At 39.9% G+C, this 27352-nt stretch overlaps 3 protein-coding genes and 1 pseudogene across 3 annotated transcripts; 2 read left to right on the top strand and 2 right to left on the bottom strand.

Moving 5' to 3' along the window:
• Positions 1–71: 71 nt before the first annotated feature.
• LOC148732318 (uncharacterized) lies at positions 72–13854 on the bottom strand. The gene is made up of 14 exons (XM_088758556.1): positions 13738–13854; positions 13335–13373; positions 11654–12016; positions 10563–10828; positions 6904–7140; positions 6545–6657; positions 5958–6188; positions 5392–5504; positions 4547–5166; positions 3444–4172; positions 2688–3045; positions 2322–2468; positions 743–1007; positions 72–515 (listed from the first exon to the last, which is right to left on the bottom strand). The coding sequence occupies exons 2-14, from the start codon at positions 13369–13371 to the stop codon at positions 146–148; spliced, it is 3849 nt and encodes a 1282-aa protein (XP_088614682.1). The 5' UTR covers positions 13372–13373; positions 13738–13854; the 3' UTR covers positions 72–145.
• On the bottom strand, positions 7162–9846 carry LOC148732319 (uncharacterized; annotated as a pseudogene).
• A 4314-nt stretch (positions 13855–18168) lies between the features above and the next one.
• LOC148732317 (uncharacterized) lies at positions 18169–18648 on the top strand. Its single transcript, XM_088758207.1, has one exon. The coding sequence runs from the start codon at positions 18169–18171 to the stop codon at positions 18646–18648; it is 480 nt and encodes a 159-aa protein (XP_088614333.1).
• Positions 18649–23296: 4648 nt separating this feature from the next.
• Positions 23297–26780, top strand: LOC148732316 (uncharacterized). Its single transcript, XM_088757831.1, has 2 exons — positions 23297–23333; positions 26353–26780. Exons 1-2 carry the CDS (start codon positions 23297–23299, stop codon positions 26739–26741), a joined length of 426 nt encoding a protein of 141 aa, XP_088613957.1. The 3' UTR covers positions 26742–26780.
• Positions 26781–27352: the final 572 nt, after the last annotated feature.

Below are 27352 nucleotides of genomic sequence, written 5' to 3'. Positions count from 1 at the left end.
GGATCCCTGCTTTTCCCACATCACCCATCACATTAAAGTTATCACAGACAACGCAGGTTTAAAATATAGCATGGTGCCAGTTTAAATAACTTTTTATTCTGAATAATGTGATCAGTGATGATCAGTCGAAGATTTTACATGCTATTTATTGCGCATCACTTGGGCTTACACGACAATGTGAAGGCGTGTTAATTTTAATTTTTTCTTTAACAGCAAGATCATAGAAATCGTCCCAGGTTTTCACATTTCCATTTCCTTTGTGACACGCTGTGGCGAACTCGACGATCTCCTCGGGAGGTATCACGGTGTCCCACAGATTCAAGGCGGTTATTTGATAAACATACTCCGTGTGATGACCGACTGCCAGCGTTGCCCCACCTTCCAAGGTTCCTATGTGTCGAGTGTCTGCCACCTCGCGCACGCCATCCAGGTACTGTATGGTCACCCCACTGTGACCTGCCCAAGAAATGCAGATCTGGTGCCAGTTTTGATCTTTTAAGACGCCTACTGATAGCCTGCATTGATACAGGAAACAATCAATGATCAGATACTATGCTCTACAAAAGATCTGAGATTTTGCGGGCGCTTCTTCTGGTGAAGGCTGGGGATTATGCTTTTCCACACTGTATTCTTCTTCAAATATAGGATTTTCGACTACTATTGTAGGTACTTAGGGATTCAAAATAAGTTCCTATAAAGACGTAGGCCTAACTGTGCAATGAAAACATAGCTTTGGACTTACTCTTCCCCTCCTCCTGCCACGAAGGTCAGATCCAGTTTGATATCTTCTGTCTTCCGGTCTTCATACAAGTTTACCAAGACTAATTCATCTCTATCAATTCTTCCAGTTTTGTACTCGATTATAGGGTAGGCAGAAGGTGTTTTCTTGGTGTAGCCTTGAGGAAGACGAATCCAAAAGCACAGGGTTAAAGCTTGTAACTCGGGTATCTCCCTAACAATCGCCCTTGGGGCGCTGTTATCGTTTTGGAACTCCAAGTCATAAGTTGCTGTAACACGAACACAAAAGAACACTCATTAACTCATGGTAACGGATGGATACATACTGTAAGTGTGGAGAATTTTCCAAAAAATATATATTTTTATTGATTTGGCGGTTCCAAATACAAATCTCACCTCACACAGTGAGTCATATGCATAAGAATGATTCGCCTCAGGCTCAGTGAATATTTGACAATTATTCTTTGAAATCGAGGGTAATAGTGACTGAATGTTTACCGAAAGCCACTATTCACCGAAATTGAAAAGAATAATTGTTCTAGTATATACACACGAAGTGATCTCGACAATAATTAAAGGGAAGCCATTTAAAGGCAATTTCTGCTTCTGAAACTTTAGCGAAACGCGAGTTTACACCCGCCATTTTGTTTTTCACATTATCCACTCGCTCGGAGGTGTATGTTGTTGAATAGCCCGAGATAGCGAACCAATCAGATTGCTTGAAACGCCAAGATCACTGAGTGTGTATATACTAAAGTTCATTAATCCCCGAGACGAAGTCGAAGGATTATTCAATAATATTTACTGAGCCTGAGGCGAATAATTGTTTTAGTACAATTGCTCAGGTGCTTTTGAATTCTGGTGTATATTCGTTTTGTCGTTGAAGCAATTCTGTTCCAATTCTTTTGATTCATAGGCTTCTATTGAGATAAGCAGCCAGTCTTCACCAGAATTAAACATTTCTTTTTAATTCAATCGGCAAAAACGTCAAATACTAACTTCTTATGAAAATTGTTACGCCAAACTTAGTGCCTCTTCCATCGTGTTTCATTTCCTCCGTAATATTGACAAAACGCGAAGCAGTTATTTTGAAATTTAGCGCCCCTGCTACAATCACCTTGCGTGAGGTGATTATAGCGAGATGTGACGCAAACAGAGTGATAAATCAGAGCATGCATATTTCTATAATCACCGGAGAATTTCTACAAAAGACAATGATGCCCTTAGCTCCTCCTGGAGCATAGGCCTTCGATGGACGATCTAACTACTCCACGTCGTCCAGTCCTGAGCTACTCTAGAGTGTGATCCAGGTGTAGCCTCGATTCTTCATCTCAGCCTGAAAATCTCGCTGCCAGGTGTCTTTTTGGCGTTTTTTTTTCCCATTTGCCCTGGCTTGTCTGGGGCAGAGTCTTTCTTAGCCTTCCCAACTAAGGCTTGCTCCAGTAACAGGTTTTTTCCTCAAATTTCGTCTTACACAAACCGTAGCTAATTTAGGCGTGAGGGAAAGTAAAACTCGTGCAATCCCGGAATACTTTACATTAAGTGAAAATTGCTCATTTTAGGAGCATCGGTCTCTTACTTACAAGTTAAGTCAAGACACAGCTTATCAGCTGTGAGGAATTTTTCAGGGGGACACTCTGGAAGACAGCTGTCGGTTTTCTTATCTTTGGCTACTCGGCAAACATTGCACTCAGTTGGTAAAGGATTCCCTGATGACAGCGTGTTACAACCTAAAAATAAAATCGAGAAAATCAATTCAAAAGCACCGAAAGGTACTTATTTTTTTTTCCAAATCTTATTTACTTGTCTTACTTAAACGGAATTTGAGTAACATAACGCCATAGTTTCCGTGTAAATTCAGCGGAAGATATGTAAAAAATAAATCAGCATATAAGGGATCGCAGTCTCCATGTGTAAATTCAGCCGAAGATATGTAAAAAATAAATTACCATGTAAGGGATCGCAGTCTTCGTGACATTGTTGCGTGCACAGCCTTGTAGTCAGGTCCATAAATGTGTCGCCTCTACACTCGGCTTTTGTTTGATCGCGTGTTACTATGTGAGCATCGATGACGTCAGCCTTCTTGTCCCCATTCCCAAATGCGTAAAAGCGAGCATTCAGCGGTTTGTCGAGGTCAAGCATGTTGAGATACACGTCCCCACTTTGAGTGGTTCCCAGCGTTTTACCATATTCAATGAGTGTACTTGACTCGGACTCGGTGACGCACACAAAGTATGACTGAAGCAGGTTTGGGTCACCCAGACCTCTCGCGTTGATGTTTGTCGTGGAGGTCTTGAGTGCGAATCCCTGATGAAAGAAAGAGTGTTTGATTTGTAATGATCCAGTCTGACCTCTGTTACAGTTTCGATAACTTGTTCACCGAAAAGGAAATTTTTGAAAACGCTCTTTACACAGGATAAATTTGCAAACGCCACTTTTGCGTCTTAGTATGGACAAAAAACGATTTGAAAACGCAGCTCTAGTTTGTATTTTAATGTTGCGATTATAAGCCTTTCCTTTTGTGCATGCCAATAGATTAGACCAGGGTTTCAATTGCCAGGTTATTGCCTTTTCCGGTAGATCAATTTGGTGCCGTGAGTGCGTAGAACATGTGCTTTGTTATCAGGCTAAGGGTGGACCTTATGTTGCTGCATAAGATAATTACATGATATGGAGGTATTTGCATACATCTACGGATGAATTACCTTGTAAATTGCCACTTTCCGAGGTGTAATTCCTATATAATACCAGGAGGTCTTATCGATTGGTAAAGTTGCGAACACGACAAAAATGTTTCCCTCACTAGAGGCTGTGAAATGGAGACACTTCCCTTTGGCTTCAGTAGGATCAAACCGGAGAGCATTCGACCACTTGATATTGCAAGGAGGATCAGTTAAGGTTTCACGCTTTGAAGCTCCAGACGTAGGGGTACTGGAATCTAAAACAGCTCGCCCCAGCTCTCTTCCAACCAGTGCATCGTGTAGGTTTGGAAAGAACTCTCTTGACGCTTCAAAATCACGTGACAAAAGGGTCAGCCCACCTGTGTTTGGATTGAAGGAAAGCACGAGACCAAGAATCGATATTTTATGCTGTTGAGGATCGCCGCTTTTTCCATTCTTGAAGGCGTTGTAGAGGTGAAAAGAGCCATCCTTTTCAGCTGTGAACCATTTGCCATCTTTGTAGCGAACCAAACGACTCATGTTTCTTGGAATGTCGCTGAAGTCCTTGGTTCCTTTCAGATCGTTTCTCATGTCGAAGATAACTCGGAATAACGCTTTGCCTTTGGTGATATGCTGCCAGCTGAGGCCGACCATCTTGTCGTGTTTTACTACTCCGTCGGCTTGGTTTGTTGTTTCTAGTTGTGCGGTCTCTGATGCTGTTTGGCTGTCTTTATTGCATGGTTGTAACTGAATGTCCGTAATCGAATTCGGACCCTTACAAAATGAATAAAGAAAAAAATAAATAAATGAAACAGCGATTGAGAAATTTGTCATCCAATGATATTTCCTTTAGTTGTCTTGGCTATACCCAGGGGGGAAAGCGATCAGTTCTAGCTATACTTTCTCATGTCGTGATTTAGTTGTGATTTATTTGAGAGCAAATTGAGAAAAATATTGGTCAATGTCATAAAGACGACAAAAGTCAAGATGCAAGGAAGTTAAGGATCAGTTTACTGTTTGGCGTTTCAATTCTCGACTCAGAGTTCGCGTATCAGCGTATTAAACGTTGGACCACTGTGTGTCTCTTAAATATTACAAAGTGTGCAATACCTATTAAAGGCCGGCTGGAATTTTGTGCCTTGGCTTACCTCCTTCATGTAGACCTCAATGGCTCTAGTTAAGCTGATCCTTCTCCTGGTAATTGCCTCCTCCAGAGACTTACGGCTATCAAATTCACAATAGTGTTTCTGGACTGTCCCTTTAGAGTCCACCGTTTCATAAAACTTCAACCTGTCTTCATTTGCTGTTAGCTCTTCTTCGAGTTTAGCAGCATTCCCCTCGCATCCCCAGTCACTTCTCTCTTCGGGAAACAAATCGTGAAGTCGGAAGTTAAGAAGAGTTGTAACCAAAGCCATCTGAAACTCAAACGGCTTTGGATATTGAGGAATAGAGGCAAGCCAATCCTTAAACTCGTTCTTGAAAGTTGGCGAGTATGCATCGGATAAAATAGAAGCAATTTTTTGACTTCCTCCCATTGCAAGAATCGTTGTCGATGTTGTTTTTGCTTGTTGCCTAGACGACTCTCCCTCCCTTCTACTCTCCTTTGCTCCAACACTGGCGAACAAGGATTTATATTCCACTTCCATTTCTCGTGCGAACTCTTTCTTGCTGGATACATCCCTTGCGTCCATGAATTTACGAATCTGGAGCTGACCTCCAAACTTAGCAGACTTTATGTAGTGAGTGCCCCATCTCTGTATGAAGTCCACTATCAAAATTGATGAAAACGCAAAGCATAAAGTGTACATGTAGGTAGTACATTAAGAACATCATGCGGCATTTATTGCGGACCGACGCTCTTGCATTCTTTACTGTGCACTAGCCACAAAAAGGCTAAATTGAGTTAAGTTAAAACTCTCTATTAAGGAAAGTTAATAGCAATCAAACCTCACGTTTTAATGCAATAAAGAGCAAACATCAAAAACACACTTACAATATTTCGCCGGCGCTCCTGCTGCAAAATAAGAGGTCGGTAGGGCCATAAATTCCTTCAAAAACGACGAACTCAAGTCCTTGGGCTTTACTTCGTCTATAAAAATCTCATACCTAAAGTTGGAAATAAAGTGTCCAGTTAAATGAAAAGCGATCACATCAGCCAATCACAGTGCAAAATAAGACATTATCACATGGTGCTCAGGAGTAGAAATTTAAAACAAGTAAATTGCCCCAAACGTGGTGTTAATTTTTCATGCGATCGGTGTCAGAAGGTGGTGCAAGTTTAATGGGCCAGCCACAGAGCCGAGCAAAACAAGTGCTATCCAAGATAACTTTCGAAACTCGGGGTAAAATTTATCTAGATAGAATATTTCAAAATTTTTTTTTGGCGAATTTCCTCTTTTAAAGAAAGTCTCGCTGATAAGGGAAGAGGGGGGGGGGGGGGAAATCCGGACCACCCCAGACCATCTCTTTGGATCCACCACCTATACTATACTTATATCAAAATGATAGAGCAACCTTAAACCGAAAAAGTAAAGTGAATTCACAGACAAATGTATGTACCTGTTGATGTCCACGTGTAGGAGAGCCATGTACTTCTGGCTGGCTTGTGCCTTTGACTCGCCCCAGCCAGTCTTGACGCCTGCGTAGAAGCCAAAGAACGACCCGGACACCCCAGCCTCTTCCTGTAAGTATTTCTGAAACTCACTGCGGCTCTCAAAGGTCACCATGGACGCTTTGGTGTCATAAATGCCGTGAACGTTCATCGTGTCAGGAACATCGTAATCATCGTATCTTTAAAAAAAAAAAAAAACAGAAAAAAAACGTCGGTGAGAGTGACGTTTTGAGATCTTAATAGAAGTCATTGCATTTAGACACGCCCGTGTAGCAATCATGAACGTATGACTTAAACAAATCAGGTTCAAACGGGGTGCGAACCAATGATCCCTAAGCAACACCGTTGTAGCACTAGACAGAGCTACCAAGCCCACTGGGAGCAGGCCTTTTATGAAAGTAAGCAACGCTTTTAAGTCGAAACAGTAAAGTGGAGATCAAGCATACTTTGTACCACTCTTTGTTTTAAGAAAAAAAGCAGTAGAATTCTGAGCAATAAAGCAGGGCAATATCAAAGAGAGGAATATCATTCTTACGTTGCCTTCCCAGCGCAGTTTCGTTGCACGATGCTCATTTTTCTTGATTCGGGGCTGTACTCACCACGCCCGTCAAATCCAACACCCATGAATGCCGCGCCGTCGATCAAGTTCTGCAGAAGTGAGACAGGAAAGCAACGACAGTTGGCCCCTTAATCCATCGAGTAGGAACGAAATTATGGGGGAAATGTCTTCCGAGGACAGCAGAATCCTACGATTGCCTGTAAGTCTTAAGTCTTACAATTAAATTTGGACTTAATCTGCAGCATTGATGGTTTTGATATAGATGTATGGAGTTCCTGGCTTTTGCAAAGTCAGAACCAACCGTTTCTATGAAGAAAACGGAACCACTAACGTACCAAGCATGCTTCCGATTTCCACCTTGCGGCGAAGCAAGGATCTCCCTCTTGGTACCCAGTGCCCCAACAGCCGTTCATTAACACGTTCCCAACGCCTGCTGGATAGGTATAGGGTGGCTCACCCACTTCCTTGGGAGCGCTGTCCTCACTGGAGATGTGCGAGTTGATGTGGTAACCCGCTGGGACGAACATATCATCGGTTTGCCAGGATTTATCGGGTACGATGTCTAATGTTATCTGCCAAAAGGTTGGGAAGAAGGTTAGTGATATTTCACGGTTACTGCTTAATTTTATGAATTCCGTGAATAATAAAGTATTTCATCTTATCTTAACGAGAACTGATAAATAACGACACCTTCTTTGGCTGCCAACAAGCTCATGGATTCAGTGCCCTTTGTAACTGCAGTAATCGTAACCTCACAACACCACGATTATAAAGACAATTTATTCGGTACGAATGGTCTTGACGGTATGTGGGTTGAAACTTAAAACAATAAATGAATACGAAATTACAACAATTGACTAGTAAAAGTGACAGGAAAGAAATACACTGAACGAACTGAACAAACTTGAAATGACAATACTTATATTGTTACGATTTCTACGAAACTGCTGGACGAATATAAACTTCCCAAAGGCGAAATAAAGATGAACTCGAGTAACTGCTTAAAGCGAACAACTGTATGACTAACGTAAGAGTAAACTCCGAACTGAGAAAAACTAATTTATATATGCGAAAACGACTAGCTAACTTAAAGTGCAACTAACGCCTATATCACGAAAGAAACTAATGAACGAAGATACGTGACATAGAAACGACAGAGGCTAACTAACCAACGAAAAAATACTAACGAACGACGAGAAAAAGCGACAAGACAAAGAGACACCCTAATGATTGATCGAATGATAAAAACGAAAAAAAAAAAACATTCCGTACGCGAAGACCCTACACACTTACCCTCCAGGCCAATGTTCTCGTTTGATTTCCCAAAACTGTTGGTAAATTGCCTAAATTTTAATTGAGAAAGTCTCCCTTGCTTAACTGTTATTGTGCTAAGACAGCATAATTCTTGAAAATATTGAAGGGCCGCAGTCAGGATGAAGCATTGTTGAAATTTAAAAACGATCTCTGTCTAAAATGATTAAAAACTACAAGCCTTCGACTGCCCGAAGTGCAGTCTTCAACGGGAAAATTGAATGATAAGAAAGCGACGAGAACATTTCAATAAAGACATGAACTGCGAAATAATGAGAATGTGAATGATTATGAATATTTGTTAAAAAGAATGCTGTATTGTCCAGGTAACGGGCAAGAATTGTTATCTGCGTTAGGTGTCACTCTGGTATGCCACGCTTCTAATGTTTTTCTGGTTCTAAAGGTGCCTTTGTCAATAATTGACGCGTTTTAAAAATCAATGGCGCGGTTGTTGGACAAGGCGTGATGAGCAGTTCTAGAACCTTTGGCCGCAGTTTTGATATTTCTCAAATGTTCTTTTTTTCGGGTATTAAAAGCTCTACTGGTTTCCCCAATGTAACACCACGAACAATTTGCACAGGGAATTTTATACATAACGTTCGTCTGCGATTGCATCAAAGGTTGGAATTTCGGAGCTGGGAACCGTTGTTGTAGAGTGGTAAATGGTTTGTTTACAACTGTGAAATCATGTTTTTTGAGGACGCGTGTCAAAGGTTCAGTTACTCCTTTGATGTAAGGAAGAGAAACGAAAGACTTGCGTGACTCGGTTGGTTCAACCATCTTGAAAAACATTCCAACAAGTTCCTCTGGGGATACAATTGTTGTTGAGGATCGAGTTTTTCTAGCCTCTGTGTTTTTGATAAACTTGGATGGACAGCCGTTCGACTCCTAAGCTGCATGGACCTAGTTAAGTTCCTGCTTTTTTCCTTCGGAGGAATTGGGTAGATTTAGAACCCTGTGTAGGAGAGTTGATGCTGTGCTGACCTTGTATTGTCTGTCGTGATGGGAATTAAAATCTAAATATCTGTCTGTATGAGTGGGCTTTCTGTAAACATCAACAACGAAGACTTCATTTCTCCGGGAGACCAGAGTGTCGGGAAAAGAGATATTTCCATTACTTTCGGCCTCGATGGTAAACGAGATGTTTGTTTGTGTCAATTGAATTTAAAGTGTCATGGGAGGCTGAAACATCGTTCTTTCTAATGATGCAAAAACTATCGTCCACGCACCTTTTCCAAAATTTGGGGGGGCGGGGGGCGAATGAATTATTGATTGCGAACTATTCGATCTTCTCCATGCAAAGATTGGCCACAACGAGGCTGATAGGACTGCCCATCGCACAGCCATGGACTTGTTTGTAAATTCTGTCATTGAATGCAAAATAGTTGTTGGATAAGGTGAATTTAAGAAGTGTAGTGATGTCATCAATGTCCAAATTTGTCCTTGAAGAAAGAGTGGCATCTTGTTCAAGTGTCTTTTTTATGTACATGCACGCTTTACCTACAGGGATTGCGGTGAACAGTGACACAACATCAAAATAGACCAAAACTTCATTATCATCAATCTCGATATCAGATAATTCTTTAAAAAACTGCAACGAGTTGGTAACAGATACGATTCTGAAGCGTAGAAAGGATATCCGTTAGAAATTTGGACGTGTTGTAGAGCGCTGAGCCAATACAGGTGACGATGGGCCTCAGCGGGTTCCCTTCTTTATGGTGCTTAACAGAACCGCGAATCGCTGGTGGTGTGCCGTCAGTTGAGTGAAGTTTGCGGTATGTTGGTTGGTCTATCTTTAGCTGTCTCTTTAGGGAAAGAAGCATAGCGTTCAGTTCACGTTCAATTCGGCGGAAAGCAGATGTGGAAACTACTTCATAGGTGGATCTGTCGTTGAGTAAGGTTTCCATCTTGTTGTCATAGTCAGATCTATCCATGACAACAAAATAATTCCCCTTGTCGTCCTTCATTACGACTCTGGACTGGTCTTTCTTAAGGTTGTTTAAGGCTTTTCTTTCTTTTTTGGAAACATTATTGTGGGCCGGTAGTCGTTCCCTATGAAGAATGGCAGCAGAACTTGTTCTAACTGCATCTTTGGAATCATGAAGCAGTGGCGGATGGCAGCTTCAATTTCAGCCAAGATGTTCTTATGAGGTATGTTAGTTAGCGTTGGGGCAATTTAGGGCCTTTCTCCAAGAGAGATTGTTCCTCTGGTAAAAGTGGTTTCTTAGAGAGGTTCACAACAGAGTTACTCTTGTCGATGTCAGCTTTTTGAGAACCAATGAAAATTGAAAATTGAAAATTAATGAACTTAGAAGTGATCCTGAAAAAATTCCGAGAGGAGGCCCACGAAAGGAATTAGGTTTGTTCGAGAGTTATCTAAGTGGCATCCTTTTCAATCCTCTTTTTTCACTCATGACTGACCCAAAGGACTCTCTGACTTGAAAAGGAGAGAGTTTATATCTTTATCAACACAGCATATATTTGAGATAGGGAAAACTCTGAAAATAAAATAAAAGGAAACCTTGATCGCTCAATATCTCGAGAGACGGCTAGGTACCAAAAAGATCTTTTTCCCACCGTCGATGAAGGAAACCCCTCCGTCGATTAAGGCCCGCCCCCAGCCCATTTTAGTCGATCTCAAATTGGTAAAGGAAAGGGGTGAAATGAGATAAAGGTATCAAACCTCCTTCTTTAAGAAATTTTCAGCCTTCTCTTGTGCTTCGTCAATGATCTGTAATTGTTTATCCACTAGCTTCCCCATCACTTCAATTCCTTTCTCTACAACAGCACCTTTAATGTTCGCTCCTTTCAATATAGAGCCAAGACCTCCACCTCCATTCCCAGGCGAGCTTTGGTCATTCGCTGACGTCAACTGGTGACGATTTTGCCTTTGTTTGGTAGTGGAGCTTTTCTTCTGGAAATGATTAACCTTCTCGTCATGACTCTCTCCTACAAGATTAAAAATGACTTTTATATTTGGAAAAAAAAACACGCGAAATTCCAAAGGCCTTTCTACCTGTCAACCAAAAATCTCATCTACGAAAATTTGGTTTTATCTTTTCGAGTAACTCTGAACTACTTTTCTGTGAAACCTGCAGCGGACACCATATTAAACAGATACACCGTCTAAAGCGGACGCTGGCACAAGTCCTAATCTGTTTTCCCCATACATAGCGTAAAATAAACCTTTAAACAGTAAACTCCTCTATCAATTATAGGCACATGTGGACACCAAAATTAACCCCCACTGTTAATGAAACCTGCAATTTGGGTGGACATAAAATAGTAGCTTCTCTTTGAAGCGATAAAAGTTCAAGACTACATTCTTTCATCCCAAAGTATTTATTTTTCGATAATTAAAGATCTTTTCCATTTGTCCAGGGCCAGATTTGCGATGCTGGTGGTTCCTTACTTTGTTAATTTGGGGATTAGCCGAACTGTTGTACAACTGTTTGACTAAATCTTTTTCAGCGGACATCTTGTCTCAGGAGCATAACACTTGCTCGAGTTCTGTTAGTGACGACTTAAACCAGGTTTCACCTTATTTTTTTCAGTCTCAATGTTACTATAAACAAAGGCTCATTTCATACATACATTTCATGGTAATTGGAAACTTATTTTCAGTTTCATTAAAAATATCGCCCTCCCCTTTCTTTCCACCCAAATTTCCTTGAAAGATAAAGAAGAGCATTACTAAGTTAGTGGTAAGGAACTGATTTAGTTCCTCTAGACTACACCGTTATTCAATTCATGCAACATAGCAGTTTTCACTACCTTTTGTTGAATAAATAATATGAGGCAGAAGAGGTTTCTTTTTTCCCCGAGGTTGCATTTTTCCAGCGCCCCTGTTGAACTCAGTTTCTTTAGAACTCGAATTTACGGAAGGAAGTGATGGAATGGACTGAACAGCAGGGCTTGATGTCTGTTGCGCCACAAATCCACGGTTGTCACCTTTTTCCTGTCGCATAAATTCGCTTTTCCATCTCGTTACGGGCTGAACGTACACAGGAACTGGGCCGGCCAGGGGTTCCTGTCCATGTAGAAAGTCCCGTTTTAACTGGACTTCTTTAGTTGCGGCTTTTGAAGTTTGCCCTAAGATATGGATTTCTCTGGGACTTTCTTGTTTAGCTGTTATTCCTGAGAGAAGAGCAAATCTTTCAAGTTCATATGACATATTCTAAATGAAAAACTAAATGAACAAGTTGAAAATATGTAAAAGATAACAATCCTGTGTTTCCACCCATGATTACTGTAGTTCTCGTTAAAAAATTTCTCTTTTATTTCGGCGTGGACAAGATGCAATTTTTAGGACAGCTTCTGATGGATATGTCTAACCGGGCATGGCCACGGGTGAACCACTAGCTAGGTACAACAGTGTCTCAGTGCAGTGAAGCTATAATAGTCTTGAAGGTAGCTAAACAATAGGTAAAACAGTGTCTCACTGCAGTGAAGCTATAATAGTCTTGGAGGTAGCTAAACAATAGGTAAAACAGTGTCTCAGTGCAGTGAAGCTATAATAGTCTTGGAGGTAGCTAAACAATAGGTAAAACAGTGTCTCACTGCAGTGAAGCTGTAATAGCTTCAAGGTAGCTAAACAATAGGTAAAACAGTGTCTCAGTGCAGTGAAGCTATAATAGCTTCAAGGTAGCTAAACAATAGGTAAAACAGTGTCTCAGTGCAGTGAAGCTATAATAGCTTCAAGGTAGCTAAACAATAGGTAAAACAGTGTCTCACTGCAGTGAAGCTATAATAGCTTCAAGGAGCTAAACAATAGGTAAAACAGTGTCTCAGTGCAGTGAAGCTATAATAGCTTCAAGGTAGCTAAACAATAGGTAAAACAGTGTCTCAGTGCAGTGAAGCTATAATAGTCTTGAAGGTAGCCAAACAATAGGTAAAACAGTGTCTCACTGCAGTGAAGCTATAATAGCTTCAAGGTAGCTAAACAATAGGTAAAACAGTGTCTCACTGCAGTGAAGCTATAATAGCTACAAGGTAGCTAAACAACAGGTAAAACAGTGTCTCAGTGCAGTGAAGCTATAATAGTCTTCAAGGTAGCTAAACAATAGGTAAAACAGTGTCTCACTGCAGTGAAGCTATAATAGCTTCAAGGTAGCTAAACAATAGGTAAAACAGTGTCTCACTGCAGTGAAGCTATAATAGCTACAAGGTAGCTAAACAACAGGTAAAACAGTGTCTCAGTGCAGTGAAGCTATAATAGTCTTCAAGGTAGCTAAACAATAGGTAAAACAGTGTCTCACTGCAGTGAAGCTGTAATAGCTTCAAGGTAGCTAAACAATAGGTAAAACAGTGTCTCAGTGCAGTGAAGCTATAATAGTCTTGAAGGTAGCTAAACAAAATAACTTTAAAAATCCTCAAGTAATACTTGAATTCTCTTTGGTCTATGAAGATCACTGTCTTAGATTCATTTTTACATCTAAAATACACAACACTTTACCTGAAATCACCAGGATGAGAATATAAAGGCATTCCATCGCTATCCATGGAAAAAGAGGGGAAAACTTTCAGGTCAAATGCGTTTTATAAAATATAGTTATTAGTGGCAAATTTTGGGATTAAAATGACAAAGAGCTGTCTGAAATTTAGTAGCGTTTTAACCGCAGGGTGTACGCAGTCTGTGATAAGTTTAGCAATCGTGTCTTTGAATTGTGTACAGATCGATATAACAGCATTGAAAAGTTGGACGAAGCTGTTACCTTGCTAAACAGTAAAGTTATCTATTGTTGAACTTAAGAAAGATCCTCTGTTACTTCACATTTTGAGGAATACAGAATGAAAACGAATTTCTGAAAAAAAAAATCCATTTTTCATGTTACCTTAAGTTTTTCTACTTTACTCACCTTAGTTATTTGGTTTCAAATATTCACCAAGTTATGTTTCAGGCTTTCAGATATTACAGTCACTTGTTGAAACTGTGGACGTTTACTGTTCGTCAAAATTATCAAACAATTACTTTGCAACATTTATGAAGATTTTATCCCCTCGTTGAACTGAATAGTTTAACGGGTGGCGACAATAAATTACCAGAAACTGGTTCCTGCATGGACAATTTGTTACCAGGCTACCTTTTGTGATCTGATGGGGCTCATGGCAGTAGTATATTGCGCCTTTCTGGTGATTCTGTAGAGGTCTGAGTCCGAGTTGCCCGGCCGAGATTAATTTATTCATAGTAGGGTTAGGGTTAGCGTTAGGGTTATTAGGGTTTTAGAGTTATTAGGGTGTTAGAGTTATTTTTAGGGTTAGGGTTATTAGCGTTAAGTTTAAATTTCTCGTAGGTGTACGAGGGGTTATTAGGGTTTTTAAAACTTAACGGTTTTCTCAAAACAATGGGAACAAAAGAATCCAAGATGGCGGCGGGATTAGGTACGACATTTGCATATGGTTTATTTATTTACATAGCGCGGTATTTGATTGGAATCATAGGTTTAAATCTCGTCAATGTATCTTGTCACTTGTCATGCGGCGTAGTTGCACGAAGGGTTTAGGATTGTTGGGGTTAGGGTTGTTGGGGTGAGGGTATAGGGATTTACGGTTGTTGGGGAGGCTAGGGTTAGATTTCACGTAGGTTCGTGCGTAGGGTTTTTTCGCATCTCATTTTAAAAAATAGCGGTATAAAAAAGTACAATGGGAACAAAAGAATCTAAGATGGCGGAGGGATTAACTCCAACACACTGTTTTGGCATACGTAATGTGTATTATCACACAACACAGTGAAAAGAGAATGGACCCTATATTACGCGTTTGGGTATCGCGTGTTAGACATACTAATCTAACCGACTAAGACTGTGAGCAGAAGTTGTATTTATAAGAGTTCCAAAAGGTTTTCACACGCATGGGGTACAGGTTATTCAGGAGGTATGTATTTTACGTTTAAAAAATGTAAGACATGTACGATCGTAAGACACAGGGATTGATAAGCTGTCAAAGTGTTCGGGTAGGCCTTGTCGCTATAGACTCTTGGTCAGTATTATAATGTCTGACTTTTACGATTTCTCCTGTGATTGCGGTCAATGCGAATGGTGTGTACTAAAAGAAGAAGAAATAGAGAGAGAAGCGTTTTGGCTGGACAATTTAAAAATAATAAGAGCACTCTACAAACCAAAGTGGATAGACGAAATATGAGTGTTTCTTATGAATGATACATAGTATCACGTAACTACCCATACCGATTCTAGGACAATAGAGTATCCACACTTGAAAATTAGAAGGAAATGTACGAGAAATGTAGGAAGGAAACACAAATTAAAAGCGTTGAATAAATCCTGGTTTAGGGTTAAATTGCGTAGGTTATAGGATCGTGTTTTTTCATAATTTGAAAAAATAAAGGTAATCTAAGATGGTGTAAAACAATAAAAATAATGAAACTTAAGATGGTGTTTAATCCTCCCTTAGGGAAAATGATTTCAAGATAAAATGAATATTCAAAAAAACGTTCATTTTAGAATAAAAGGAAAAACATTGTAGTGACCAGGATTCAAACCTGGGTTATTTCGGTCACTCACACCACCACACCCCTAGCTCTCACCCCAAGACCAATTCCCTAACCCACTTATTCCCATATCAAAATCAAAATAAAAACCCTAACAGTCAAACATTAGAGTGAGATCGAGAAACAATGGAGACAATAAAATGCAAGATGGCGACTCATACTTCCAATGGTAAAAGTGATTTCAAGATGTCATTAGCATTCGTATCGTGTAAAAAAAATCGAGAATAAAAGAGGTTTCTTTCCGCCTAAACCCTATGATGGGATGTCAATAATTCATCCCACTCCAATAAAATGAAAATAGTTCATGAGTATTCAAAATTCTCTGAAAATAAACAATGGTCTGTTTGAGGTATAAACATGCGATAGCTTTTTTCTCAATAAAAATGTTTACTTTAGTTCAAATCTTAATTAAAAATAAACTGTAACGCGTGATTGTGATCACTAGCAGTGACGAAAGTGTTTTAAATTCTATACAAAATTCCGCAAGTGAGGAAAATAACAACGATACATCGACGCAATTCAATGACAATGATTCCAAAAGAAATGATTAAATCTCCCGTTTAAAAAAATTATCAGAAAAAAATCGAACGAAACGGGTATTCAAAAACGCAGCACCATGCTCATGAACATTCCCATTTCTCGGGAAAAATGAACCATAGAGCAAACAAACCGGGGAAAAATACGAAATGCCAGCAGGCGTTGTGACCTAGGTAGTCTCATGATTATCTGACCATCAAATTTTAATCAAGTCATAGCATCCTATCCTTACTTTTTTTCGGATCAAAGTCAATGACCTGTCTGTCCAAATTGTTACCGAGTCATGACGTGTGTCAATCAATGATAGACCAATGGAAATCTAGCAATAGGTGTATAAGAGTGGCTATGATTCGGAATGGTATGATCATACATGGGACCAACGTGATTATGAAGAACGTTCGATTTCATCCAATCAGACAAGTGGTGTATCTCACTGAAATTCATCCCTACATAAAAGTCGAAGAGAAGATAAATACAACCAAACCGTTCCTGGATACTCCGTTTAAACACAAAATAAAAGCGGTAAAGGAGAGGCAACATAGCAGGTACCTATATACAAGCACGTTTTACACAAAACGTCGATATCTATATGTGACAAAGCGATTGGAAGAATTACAAGGAGCATAATCCAAAGACTTATTTAGCTCATACGATATGGACTTGCTTTACATGTGACGAAACATGACTAAAACGTGGAAACATTGCGACGGTCGCTACGCGACCGCATTCCGGACGCGCGCGCAGGAGCGGGAAAAAAGAGGAGAAATGAGGAGGAGGAGGAAAGAGGAGGGAAGAGGAGGAGAAGGAGAAGGAGGAGGAATGAGGAGGAGGAGGAAAGAGGGGGAGGAGGAGGAGGAAAGAGGAGGGAAGAGGAGGAGGAGGAGGAAAGAGGGGAAGGAATGAGGAGGAGGAGGAATGAGGAGGAAGAATGAGGAGGAGGAACGAGGAGGAGGAATGAGGAGGAGGAAAGAGGAGGAGGAATGAGGAGGAGGAATGAGGAGGACGAGGAAAAAGAATAGAAAATATACGATCCCACATGAACGAGATGGACAGTTCCGTTTCGTATATAAGAAAAATAAACAGTTGGTTCTATATGAGCGCGCACTTTGAATTATTATAATTAATATTCTAAAGTGTGCTTTCTTTTAAACTTTGTTAGACATAACGGAGAAGGATGTATACAATATGATAAAACTCGAAGTGTCTACTTCCACACTTATTTCTTACCTGCTCACGCAGAGTGTGGACGATGGCGAGTACTCAGGATCTTTCCGCGGTTCTAAAGTCGTATCGACAAAAAATGCATGCTGTTCATGCTCGCGTAAAGTATCAGGAAAATTTGTTGAAGGAATATAAAAAACATGCTGAGAATGGAACGATCCCCAAAAGATTGAAATCAATGAAAAGTTACCCTAAGATGCAAAGTCCTAAAGCTCAGAAACGTGTCAATGAGACATACCATCAAGTAGAATGTACGGTCTTAGATCAAGCGATTCAAGAGATTGAAAAGAATCTTGCCGCACACAAAGAACAATATCAATCCTTGCTACAACAGCGACGAAGTGAGCGACAAGTACTGGAAGGCAGGAAAGAAAAGACAGCCAAGATATCTCACCACACACGGGTGAAAACTGAATTGGTTGAATTACAGAAAAAATACGATTAACTCTGTGCCAAGTTAGACACATGCTCAAAATCTAGCGGGAACAAAGATGTCTTACACACGGGTGAAGAGGCTGTTAGTGGCGTATGAGGCGGTGATAGGTTAGGGAAAGTGGTGAGACAATAATACATAAAAAGCAGAGAGCCTTACATTTTTTCATTAGTATCGCTGTGACACGAAATGGGAGTCGTGTTACCTTGATAAACTTCTGATCGGATAATGCCACACCTTTGCCGCTACTGCAATAGAGCATTCACGCGTTCGGATAACAAAGAGCGTCACGAGAAAAATTCATGCGTGAACTCAAGGGTCAATCCAAATTAATGGTTCCCTTCAACTGTGGATACCCATTCCATTCCATCCGTGACTACAGACCCGACTCAGTCGTTCGATCTATCACAAAGGTGGTGTGAGGGATTCAAACTCAAATCACCCAGTAGCATATTAATCGTGGGACCTTCTGGATGCTGTAAAACTTGCTTCACCAAATCATTACTGCTACAACATTTGGATGAATTGTTTGCGTCACCCCCTGCCGTCATTCACTACTGTTACGGTGCTTGGCGAGATGGATACCGTGAGATGCATCAACATGGTATAAAATTTCACGATAACCTACCCAATGAAGAACAGTTAAAGCAATGGTTCCCTAACGATGGTGGATTACTGGTCATGGATGATCTTATGACAGAAGGAGGAGACGATAAAGAAGTGTTAGACCTTTTCACCAAACATTCTCATCATCGTAACATTACTGTTATCTATCTTTGTCAAGATATATTTCCACCTGGCAAATATGCAAAAAGTATTTCAAGAAATGCTCATTACGTGGTTGCTTTCAAAAACCCACGCGATCAATCGGGTTTGAAAAATTTATTGTTACAAGCCTTTCCCATGGAATGGCAAGATATTATGCAAGTGTATTCTGAGGCAACTCAGCGACCCTATGGGTATGTCACCCTGGATTTACATCCTGCTAGTAAGGATGCTCACCGCGTATTCAGTCATCTTTTGACACACGAAGGATGCATGCGATTGTATCCTAGAAAAGTGAAACTTTAAAACAGCCCTACACATTGGTCAGAAATCATTTAGGAACAACCACCAGCAAGTACACATCGAGAAAACTTATAGTGCGTGTGTGTGACCATGGCTGATAATTCTCAGGATTTAGATGTCTTTGGCGAACCACTAGAAGAAGATGAAGAGCCTGAGAACACAGATGATGACGACAATGATGATGAAGGTGATGATGAAGACAAGGATGACGGTGACGATGATGATGACAATGTCAGTGTGAATCCGTGGTCAGAATTGAGACAGGAAGTGAAAGATGATATGAAAACAACTTTGGCTGAACAAGAAGAAGAACAGGAAAGAGGGGACATCCGAAAATGACAATTCGCTCTTACCTTTAGCTAGGCGTAAGTTGAGAAGGTTATACTTGCATCGTCTAAAGTGGTATAACCGTATTGAACAGGATAAAATACATAGGCAAGTCACGTATACCGCTCGACGATTGATGAATGAAGACGATATGGATTGGGAGGAGGCACTAGAGGCTGCCGTGGACAGGAGAAAATTCCTATTGAATCGTCTGATCAAAAAACCGTTATTGGATGAAAGTGATGATAATGAAAAAGAGGAGGAAATGAATACTGTGTAACCACTGTAATATGCGTGTATGTTTACGCGAAACAAAGACAAAATAAAATCATGTTGTAAACGATTTTTGTCGAATTTTATTTATGACCATACTAAGTTAAGAAATGTACATCATCTGCTAGTTCGTTATTAGAAACTTCTATCACATCAAACTCTCTGGGTGTTACCTGCGACACCTCTGTGTTCGATTGTACCAGTGTGTTCAATGGAGCTGTCTTTGCAGACATGTGGTCTACAGTCATTTCTGGTAGTAAAGGAGGGTGCTGGGATTTTCTCTTTTAGCTTATAACAACGAGTTCTCTTTGCTCGCTGATTTCTCTTCTTTTCGAAGACTTTACATCAGAGGGAAATCATGCATTTTAGTATATTTCATATTTCTACGTTAATTGTCTTAAACGCTCAGACTTACTTGTTATCTTTAGTAAACTTCCCTAGATGATCTGGACGAATCACGGTCCTTCCATATTCTCCATTATCAAAACACTTTATACGCGAAAGAGTACAGCTCACGTTATGTCTCCAATCAATCTCTCTTCTCTCTTTCTCTCTCACGAATATCGGGAAGTTTGCTTCAATGAAGTCATAAATTTGATTAGGGAACATACCCCCTTTTACTGTACTAAACTTAAGACCGTCGACTCGATCCCTCACTAGATATGAAACCGGTTGGCTAGAAATTAGAATAGCCTTTGCAATGACAGCCACATATGTCTCTACTTTAGGCATGTTTTCGTTAGTGATGCTTTTTTTGGCTTGCTTAAAACCACGTTTATACAGTCTATGCCCCATTTCCATTGGTCCATCATTAATTCACAGATGTCATAACTATTTACACTCTTTCTTCACATTTATTCACTCCTTCTAGTCATTTTATTCCTCAACTTTACTCAGTTCTTGGGACTCATATACACTCGCGGTAAGACATTATCGCTAACAAATGTGACAGTTTAAAACAGTATATTACAGTGGTCATTCTATGTACACTCTTTCCTTGCTGCTCCTGCGCGCGCGTCCAGAATGCGGTCGCGTGGCGACCGTCGCAATGTTTCCACGTTTTAGTCATGTTTCGTCACATGTAAAGCAAGTCAGTATCATATGAGCTAAATAAGTCTTTGGATTATGCTCCTTGTAATTCTTCCAATCGCTTTATCACATATAGATGTCGAGGTTTTGTGTAAAACGTGCTTGTATATAGGTACTTGCTATGTTGCCTCTCTTTTACCGCTTTTATTTTGTGTTTAAACGGAGTATCCAGGAACGGTTTGATTGTATTTATCTTCTCTTCGACTTCTATGTAGGGATGAATTTCAGTGAGATACACCACTTGTCTACAGTAAATGGTTTGAACCCGGGGGTAACATGTGAAGGTGTAATCTGATCGTCCGGGTGAGTGTAGTCCTGAGAAGGACTGTTGTCGGTGGTAGTGACTGACGTTTCGACAACCTGTGCGGAAGTCATCATCAGAGTCAAGTGAATGATTGTTGTCAGTAGAATGTTCTTATTCCAATTCGTGTGAAATGATCGGTTGGTTTTGCCGTGATGTTATTGGCTGTAAGACTCAAGTGACGTAAGTCGGTCGTGATTGGTCTGTTTCGATCTGTCGGTAAAGTTAGGTCGTTCTTTTTCGGTCGTTTGTAATGTTTATGTCGTGAATGAGTCGTTTGTATGGAGCGGGTAGTTGTTGACATCTGTTTAGGGGAGTCTGTTCTAAGTTAGTAAACCAGCTTTCCAGAGTCAGTCGTTGAAAATAGTCAGTGCTGTAGGTTAGGCATTGCGCAGAGTCCCAGTCAATGTTGTGGTTGGTAAGTCGATGGTGTTCAGCAATGTGATTGCTGACATCACCTTTCCTCGTCGCCCGTCTGTGTTCAGTCAGTCTTGTTGTGAGGTTTTTCCCAGTCTCCCCGATGTAGGAGGCTTGGCAGTCGGAACAATTGATCTTATAAATCGTTCCCTGTCTGTTCCTCGGTTCGTCTTTATCTTTAACGTTGGTTAGTAACTGACGTAGTGTGGTGATGGGTTTGTGGGCGACGCGGCTATTGAAGGGTAGTAAGATGCGCGAGATGTTTTCGGACATGCCTTTTATGTACGGTATGGTTGACGGTACGACTAACCCTATTAGTCGTAGGGTTCACAATTTTCCCTAAGGGAGGATTAAACACCATCTTAGGTTTCATTATTTTTATTGTTTTACACCATCTTAGATAACCTTTATTTTTTCAAATTATGAAAAAACACGATCCTATAACCTACGCAATTTAACCCTAAACCAGGATTTATTCAACGCTTTTAATTTGTGTTTCCTTCCTACATCTCTCATACATTTCCTTCTAATTTTCAAGTGTGGATACTCTATTGTCCTAGAATCGGTATGGGTAGTTGCGTGATACTATGTATCATTCATAAGAAACACTCATATTTCGTCTATCCACTTTGGTTTTTAGATTGCTCTTATCATTTTTAAATTGTCCAGCCAAAACGTTTCTCTCTCTATTTCTTCTTCTTTTAGTACACACCATTCGCATTGACCGCAATCACAGGAGAAATCGTAAAAGTCAGACATTATAATACTGACCAAGAGTCTATAGCGACAAGGCCTACCCGAACACTTTGACAGCTTATCAATCCCTGTGTCTTACGATTGTACATCTCTGACATTATTTAAACGTAAAAGTCATACGTCCTGAATAACTCGTACCACATGCGTGTGAAAACCTTTTGGGACTCTTGTAAATACAACTTCTGCTCTCAGTCTTAGTCGGTTAGATTAGTATGTCTAACCCGCGATACCCAAACGCGTAATGCGTATGCGAAAACAGTGTGTTGGAGTTAATCCCTCCGCCATCTTAGATTCTTTTGTTCCCATTGTACTTTTTTTGTACCGTTAATTTTTAAAATAAGATGCGAAAAAACCCCTACGCACGAACCTACGTGAAATCTAACCCTAGTCTCCCCAACAACCCTAAGACCCTAAACCCTCACCCCAACAACCCTAACCTCAACAACCCTAAGCCCCTCCTGCACTTACGCCGCATGAAAAGTGACAAGATACATTGAGGAGATTGAAGCCTATCATTCCAACGTGGAACAACATTCAACTTTCCATCAATTGTACAAAGACACGATGACAGCTTTTCTAGCTTATGTCACGTATTTACAAATCAATACAGCGCTGTGTGAATAAATAAACAATATGCAAATGTTGTACTTAATCCCGCCGCCATCTTGGATTCTTTTCTTCCCATTGTTTTGAGAAAACGCTTAAGTTTTAAAAACCCTAATAACCCCTCGTACACCAACGAAAAATTTAACCCTAACCCTAATAACCCTAACCCTAAATAACCCTAACCCTAATATGAATAAATTAACCTCGGCCGGGCAACTCGGACTCAGACCTCTACGGAATCACCAGAAAGGCGCAATATACTACTGCCATGAGCCCCATCAGATCACAAAAGGTAGCCTGGTAACAAATTGTCCATGCAGGAACCAGTTTCTGGTAATTTATTGTCGCCACCCGTTAAACTATTCAGTTCAACGAGGGGATAAAATCTTCATAAATGTTGCAAAGTAATTGTTTGATAATTTTGACGAACAGTAAACGTCCACAGTTTCAACAAGTGACTGTAATATCTGAAAGCCTGAAACATAACTTGGTGAATATTTGAAACCAAATAACTCAGGTGAATAAAGTAGCCAAACTTAAGGTAACATGAAAAATGGATTTTTTTTTCAGAAATTCGTTTTCATTCTGTATTCCTCAAAATGTGAAGTAACAGAGGATCTTTCTTAAGTTCAACAATAGCTAACGTTACTGTTTAGCAAGGTAACAGCTTCGTCCAACTTTTCAATGCTGTTATATCGATCTTTACACAATTCAAAGACACGATTAGTAAACTTATCACAGACTGCGTACACCCTGCAGTTAAAATGCTACTAAATTTCAGACAGCTTTTTGTCATTTCAATCTCAAAATTTGCCACTAATAACTATATTTTATAAAACGCATTTGACCTGAAAGTTTTCCCCTCTTTTTCCATGGATAGCGATGGAATGCCTTTATATTCTCATCCTGGTGATTTCAGGTAAAGTGTTGTGTATTTTAGATGTAAAAATGAATCTAAGACAGTGATCTTCATAGACCAAAGAGAATTCAAGTATTACTTGAGGATTTTTAAAGTTATTTTGTTTAGCTACCTTAAAGACTATTATAGCTTCACTGCACTGAGACACTGTCTTATCTGTTGTTTAGCTACCTTGAAGCTATTACAGCTTCACTGCAGTGAGACACTGTTTTACCTATTGTTTAGCTACCTTGAAGCTATTATAGCTTCACTGCACTGAGACACTGTTTTACCTGTTGTTTAGCTACCTTCAAGACTATTATAGCTTCACTGCAGTGAGACACTGTTTTACCTATTGTTTAGCTACCTTGAAGACTATTACAGCTTCACTGCAGTGAGACACTGTTTTACCTGTTGTTTAGCTACCTTGTAGCTATTATAGCTTCACTGCACTGAGACACTGTTTTACCTATTGTTTAGCTACCTTGAAGCTATTATAGCTTCACTGCACTGAGACACTGTTTTACCTGTTGTTTAGCAACCTTCAAGACTATTATAGCTTCACTGCACTGAGACACTGTTTTACCTATTGTTTAGCTACCTTGAATACTATTATAGCTTCACTGCGCTGAGACACTGTTTTACCTATTGTTTAGCTACCTTGAAGCTATTACAGCTTCACTGCACTGAGACACTGTTTTACCTATTGTTTAGCTACCTTCAAGACTATTATAGCTTCACTGCACTGAGACACTGTTTTACCGATTGTTTAGCTACCTTGAAGCTATTATAGCTTCACTCCAGTGAGACACTGTTTTACCTATTGTTTAGCTACCTTGAAGCTATTATAGCTTCATTGCACTGAGACACTGTTTTACCTATTGTTTAGCTACCTTCAAGATTATTATAGCTTCACTGCAGTGAGACACTGTTTTACCTATTGTTTAGCTACCTTGAAGCTATTATAGCTTCACTGCACTGAGACACTGTTTTACCTATTGTTTAGCTACCTCCAAGACTATTATAGCTTCACTGCAGTGAGACACTGTTTTACCTATTGTTTAGCTACCTCCAAGACTATTATAGCTTCACTGCACTGAGACACTGTTTTACCTATTGTTTAGCTACCTCCAAGACTATTATAGCTTCACTGCAGTGAGACACTGTTTTACCTATTGTTTAGCTACCTTGAAGCTATTACAGCTTCACTGCACTGAGACACTGTTTTACCTATTGTTTAGCTACCTTGAAGCTATTATAGCTTCATTGCACTGAGACACTGTTTTACCTATTGTTTAGCTACCTTCAAGATTATTATAGCTTCACTGCAGTGAGACACTGTTTTACCTATTGTTTAGCTACCTTGAAGCTATTATAGCTTCACTGCACTGAGACACTGTTTTACCTATTGTTTAGCTACCTCCAAGACTATTATAGCTTCACTGCAGTGAGACACTGTTTTACCTATTGTTTAGCTACCTCCAAGACTATTATAGCTTCACTGCACTGAGACACTGTTTTACCTATTGTTTAGCTACCTCCAAGACTATTATAGCTTCACTGCAGTGAGACACTGTTTTACCTATTGTTTAGCTACCTTGAAGCTATTACAGCTTCACTGCACTGAGACACTGTTTTACCTATTGTTTAGCTACCTTCAAGACTATTATAGCTTCACTGCACTGAGACACTGTTTTACCGATTGTTTAGCTACCTTGAAGCTATTATAGCTTCACTCCAGTGAGACACTGTTTTACCTATTGTTTAGCTACCTTGAAGCTATTATAGCTTCATTGCACTGAGACACTGTTTTACCTATTGTTTAGCTACCTTCAAGATTATTATAGCTTCACTGCAGTGAGACACTGTTTTACCTATTGTTTAGCTACCTTGAAGCTATTATAGCTTCACTGCACTGAGACACTGTTTTACCTATTGTTTAGCTACCTCCAAGACTATTATAGCTTCACTGCAGTGAGACACTGTTTTACCTATTGTTTAGCTACCTCCAAGACTATTATAGCTTCACTGCACTGAGACACTGTTTTACCTATTGTTTAGCTACCTCCAAGACTATTATAGCTTCACTGCAGTGAGACACTGTTTTACCTATTGTTTAGCTACCTTGAAGCTATTACAGCTTCACTGCAGTGAGACACTGTTTTACCTATTGTTTAGCTACCTTGAAGACTATTATAGCTTCACTGCACTGAGACACTGTTTTACCTGTTGTTTAGCTACCTTGTAGCTATTATAGCTTCACTGCAGTGAGACACTGTTTTACCTATTGTTTAGCTACCTTGAAGCTATTATAGCTTCACTGCAGTGAGACACTGTTTTACCTATTGTTTGGCTACCTTCAAGACTATTATAGCTTCACTGCACTGAGACACTGTTTTACCGATTGTTTAGCTACCTTGAAGCTATTATAGCTTCACTCCAGTGAGACACTGTTTTACCTATTGTTTAGCTACCTTGAAGCTATTATAGCTTCACTGCACTGAGACACTGTTTTACCTATTGTTTAGCTACCTTCAACACTGTTATAGCTTCACTGCAGTGAGACACTGTTTTACCTATTGTTTAGCTACCTTGAAGCTATTATAGCTTCACTGCACTGAGACACTGTTTTACCTATTGTTTAGCTACCTTCAACACTGTTATAGCTTCACTGCAGTGAGACACTGTTTTACCTATTGTTTAGCTACCTTCAAGACTATTATAGCTTCACTGCAGTGAGACACTGTTTTACCTATTGTTTAGCTACCTTCAAGACTATTATAGCTTCACTGCACTTAGACGCTGTTGTACCTAGCTAGTGGTTCACCCGTGGCCATGCCCGGTTAGACATATCCATCAGAAGCTGTCCTAAAAACTGCATCTTGTCCACGCCGAAATAAAAGAGAAAATTTTTAATGAGAACTACAGTAATCATGGGTGGAAACACAGGATTGTTATCTTTTACATATTTTCAACTTGTTCATTTAGTTTTTCATTTAGAATATGTCATATGAACTTGAAAGATTTGCTCTTCTCTCAGGAATAACAGCTAAGAAAGAAAGTCCCAGAGAAATCCATATCTCAGGGCAAGCTTCAAAAGCCGCAACTAAACAATTCCAGTTGAAACGGGACTTTCTATATGGACAGCAACCCCTGGCCGGCCCAGTTCCTGTGTACGTTCAGCCCGTAACGAGATGGAAAAGCGAATTTATGCGACAGGAAAAAGGTGACAACCGTGGATTTGTGGCGCAACAGACATCAAGCCCTGCTGTTCAGTCCATTCCATCCCTTCCTTCCGTAAATTCGAGTTCTAAAGAAACTGAGTTCAACAGGGGCGCTGGAAAAATGCAACCTCGGGGAAAAAAGAAACCTCTTCTGCCTCATGTTATTTATTCAACAAAAGGTAGTGAAAACTGCTATGTTGCATGAATTGAATAACGGTGTAGTCTAGAGGGACTAAATCAGTTCCTTACCACTAACTTAGTAATGCTCTTCTTTATCTTTCGAGGAAATTTGGGTGGAAAAAAAGGGAGGGCGGTATTTTTAATGAAACTGAAAATAAGTTTCCAATTGTATGAAATGAGCCTTTGTTTATAGTAAAGTTGAGACTGAAAAAAATAGGGTGAAACCTGGTTTAAGTCGTCACTAACGGAACTCAAACAAGTGTTATGCTCCTGAGACAAGATGTCCGCTGAAACAGATCTAGTCAAACAGTTGTACAACAGTTCGGCTAATCCCCAAATTAACAAAGTAAGTAACCACCAGCATCGCAAATCTGGCCCTGAAGAAATGGAAAAGATCTTTAATTATTGAAAAATAAATACTTTGGGATGAAAGAATGTAGTCTTGAACTTTTATCGCTTCAAAGAGAAGCTACTATTTTATGTCCACCCAAATTGCAGGTTTCATGTAACGGTGGGGGTTAATTTTGGTGTCCACATGTGCCTATAATTGATAGAGGAGTTTACTGTTTAAAGGTTTATTTTACGCTATGTATGGGGAAAACAGATTAGGACTTGTGCCAGCGTCCGCTTTAGACG

The sequence above is a fragment of the Stylophora pistillata genome, chromosome 4, assembly GCF_964205215.1.
Source record: "Stylophora pistillata chromosome 4, jaStyPist1.2, whole genome shotgun sequence".
Lineage (NCBI taxonomy): Eukaryota > Metazoa > Cnidaria > Anthozoa > Scleractinia > Pocilloporidae > Stylophora > Stylophora pistillata.
The sequence above is the reverse complement of the archived record's forward strand: the minus strand, read 5'-3'. Positions and strand labels throughout refer to the sequence as shown.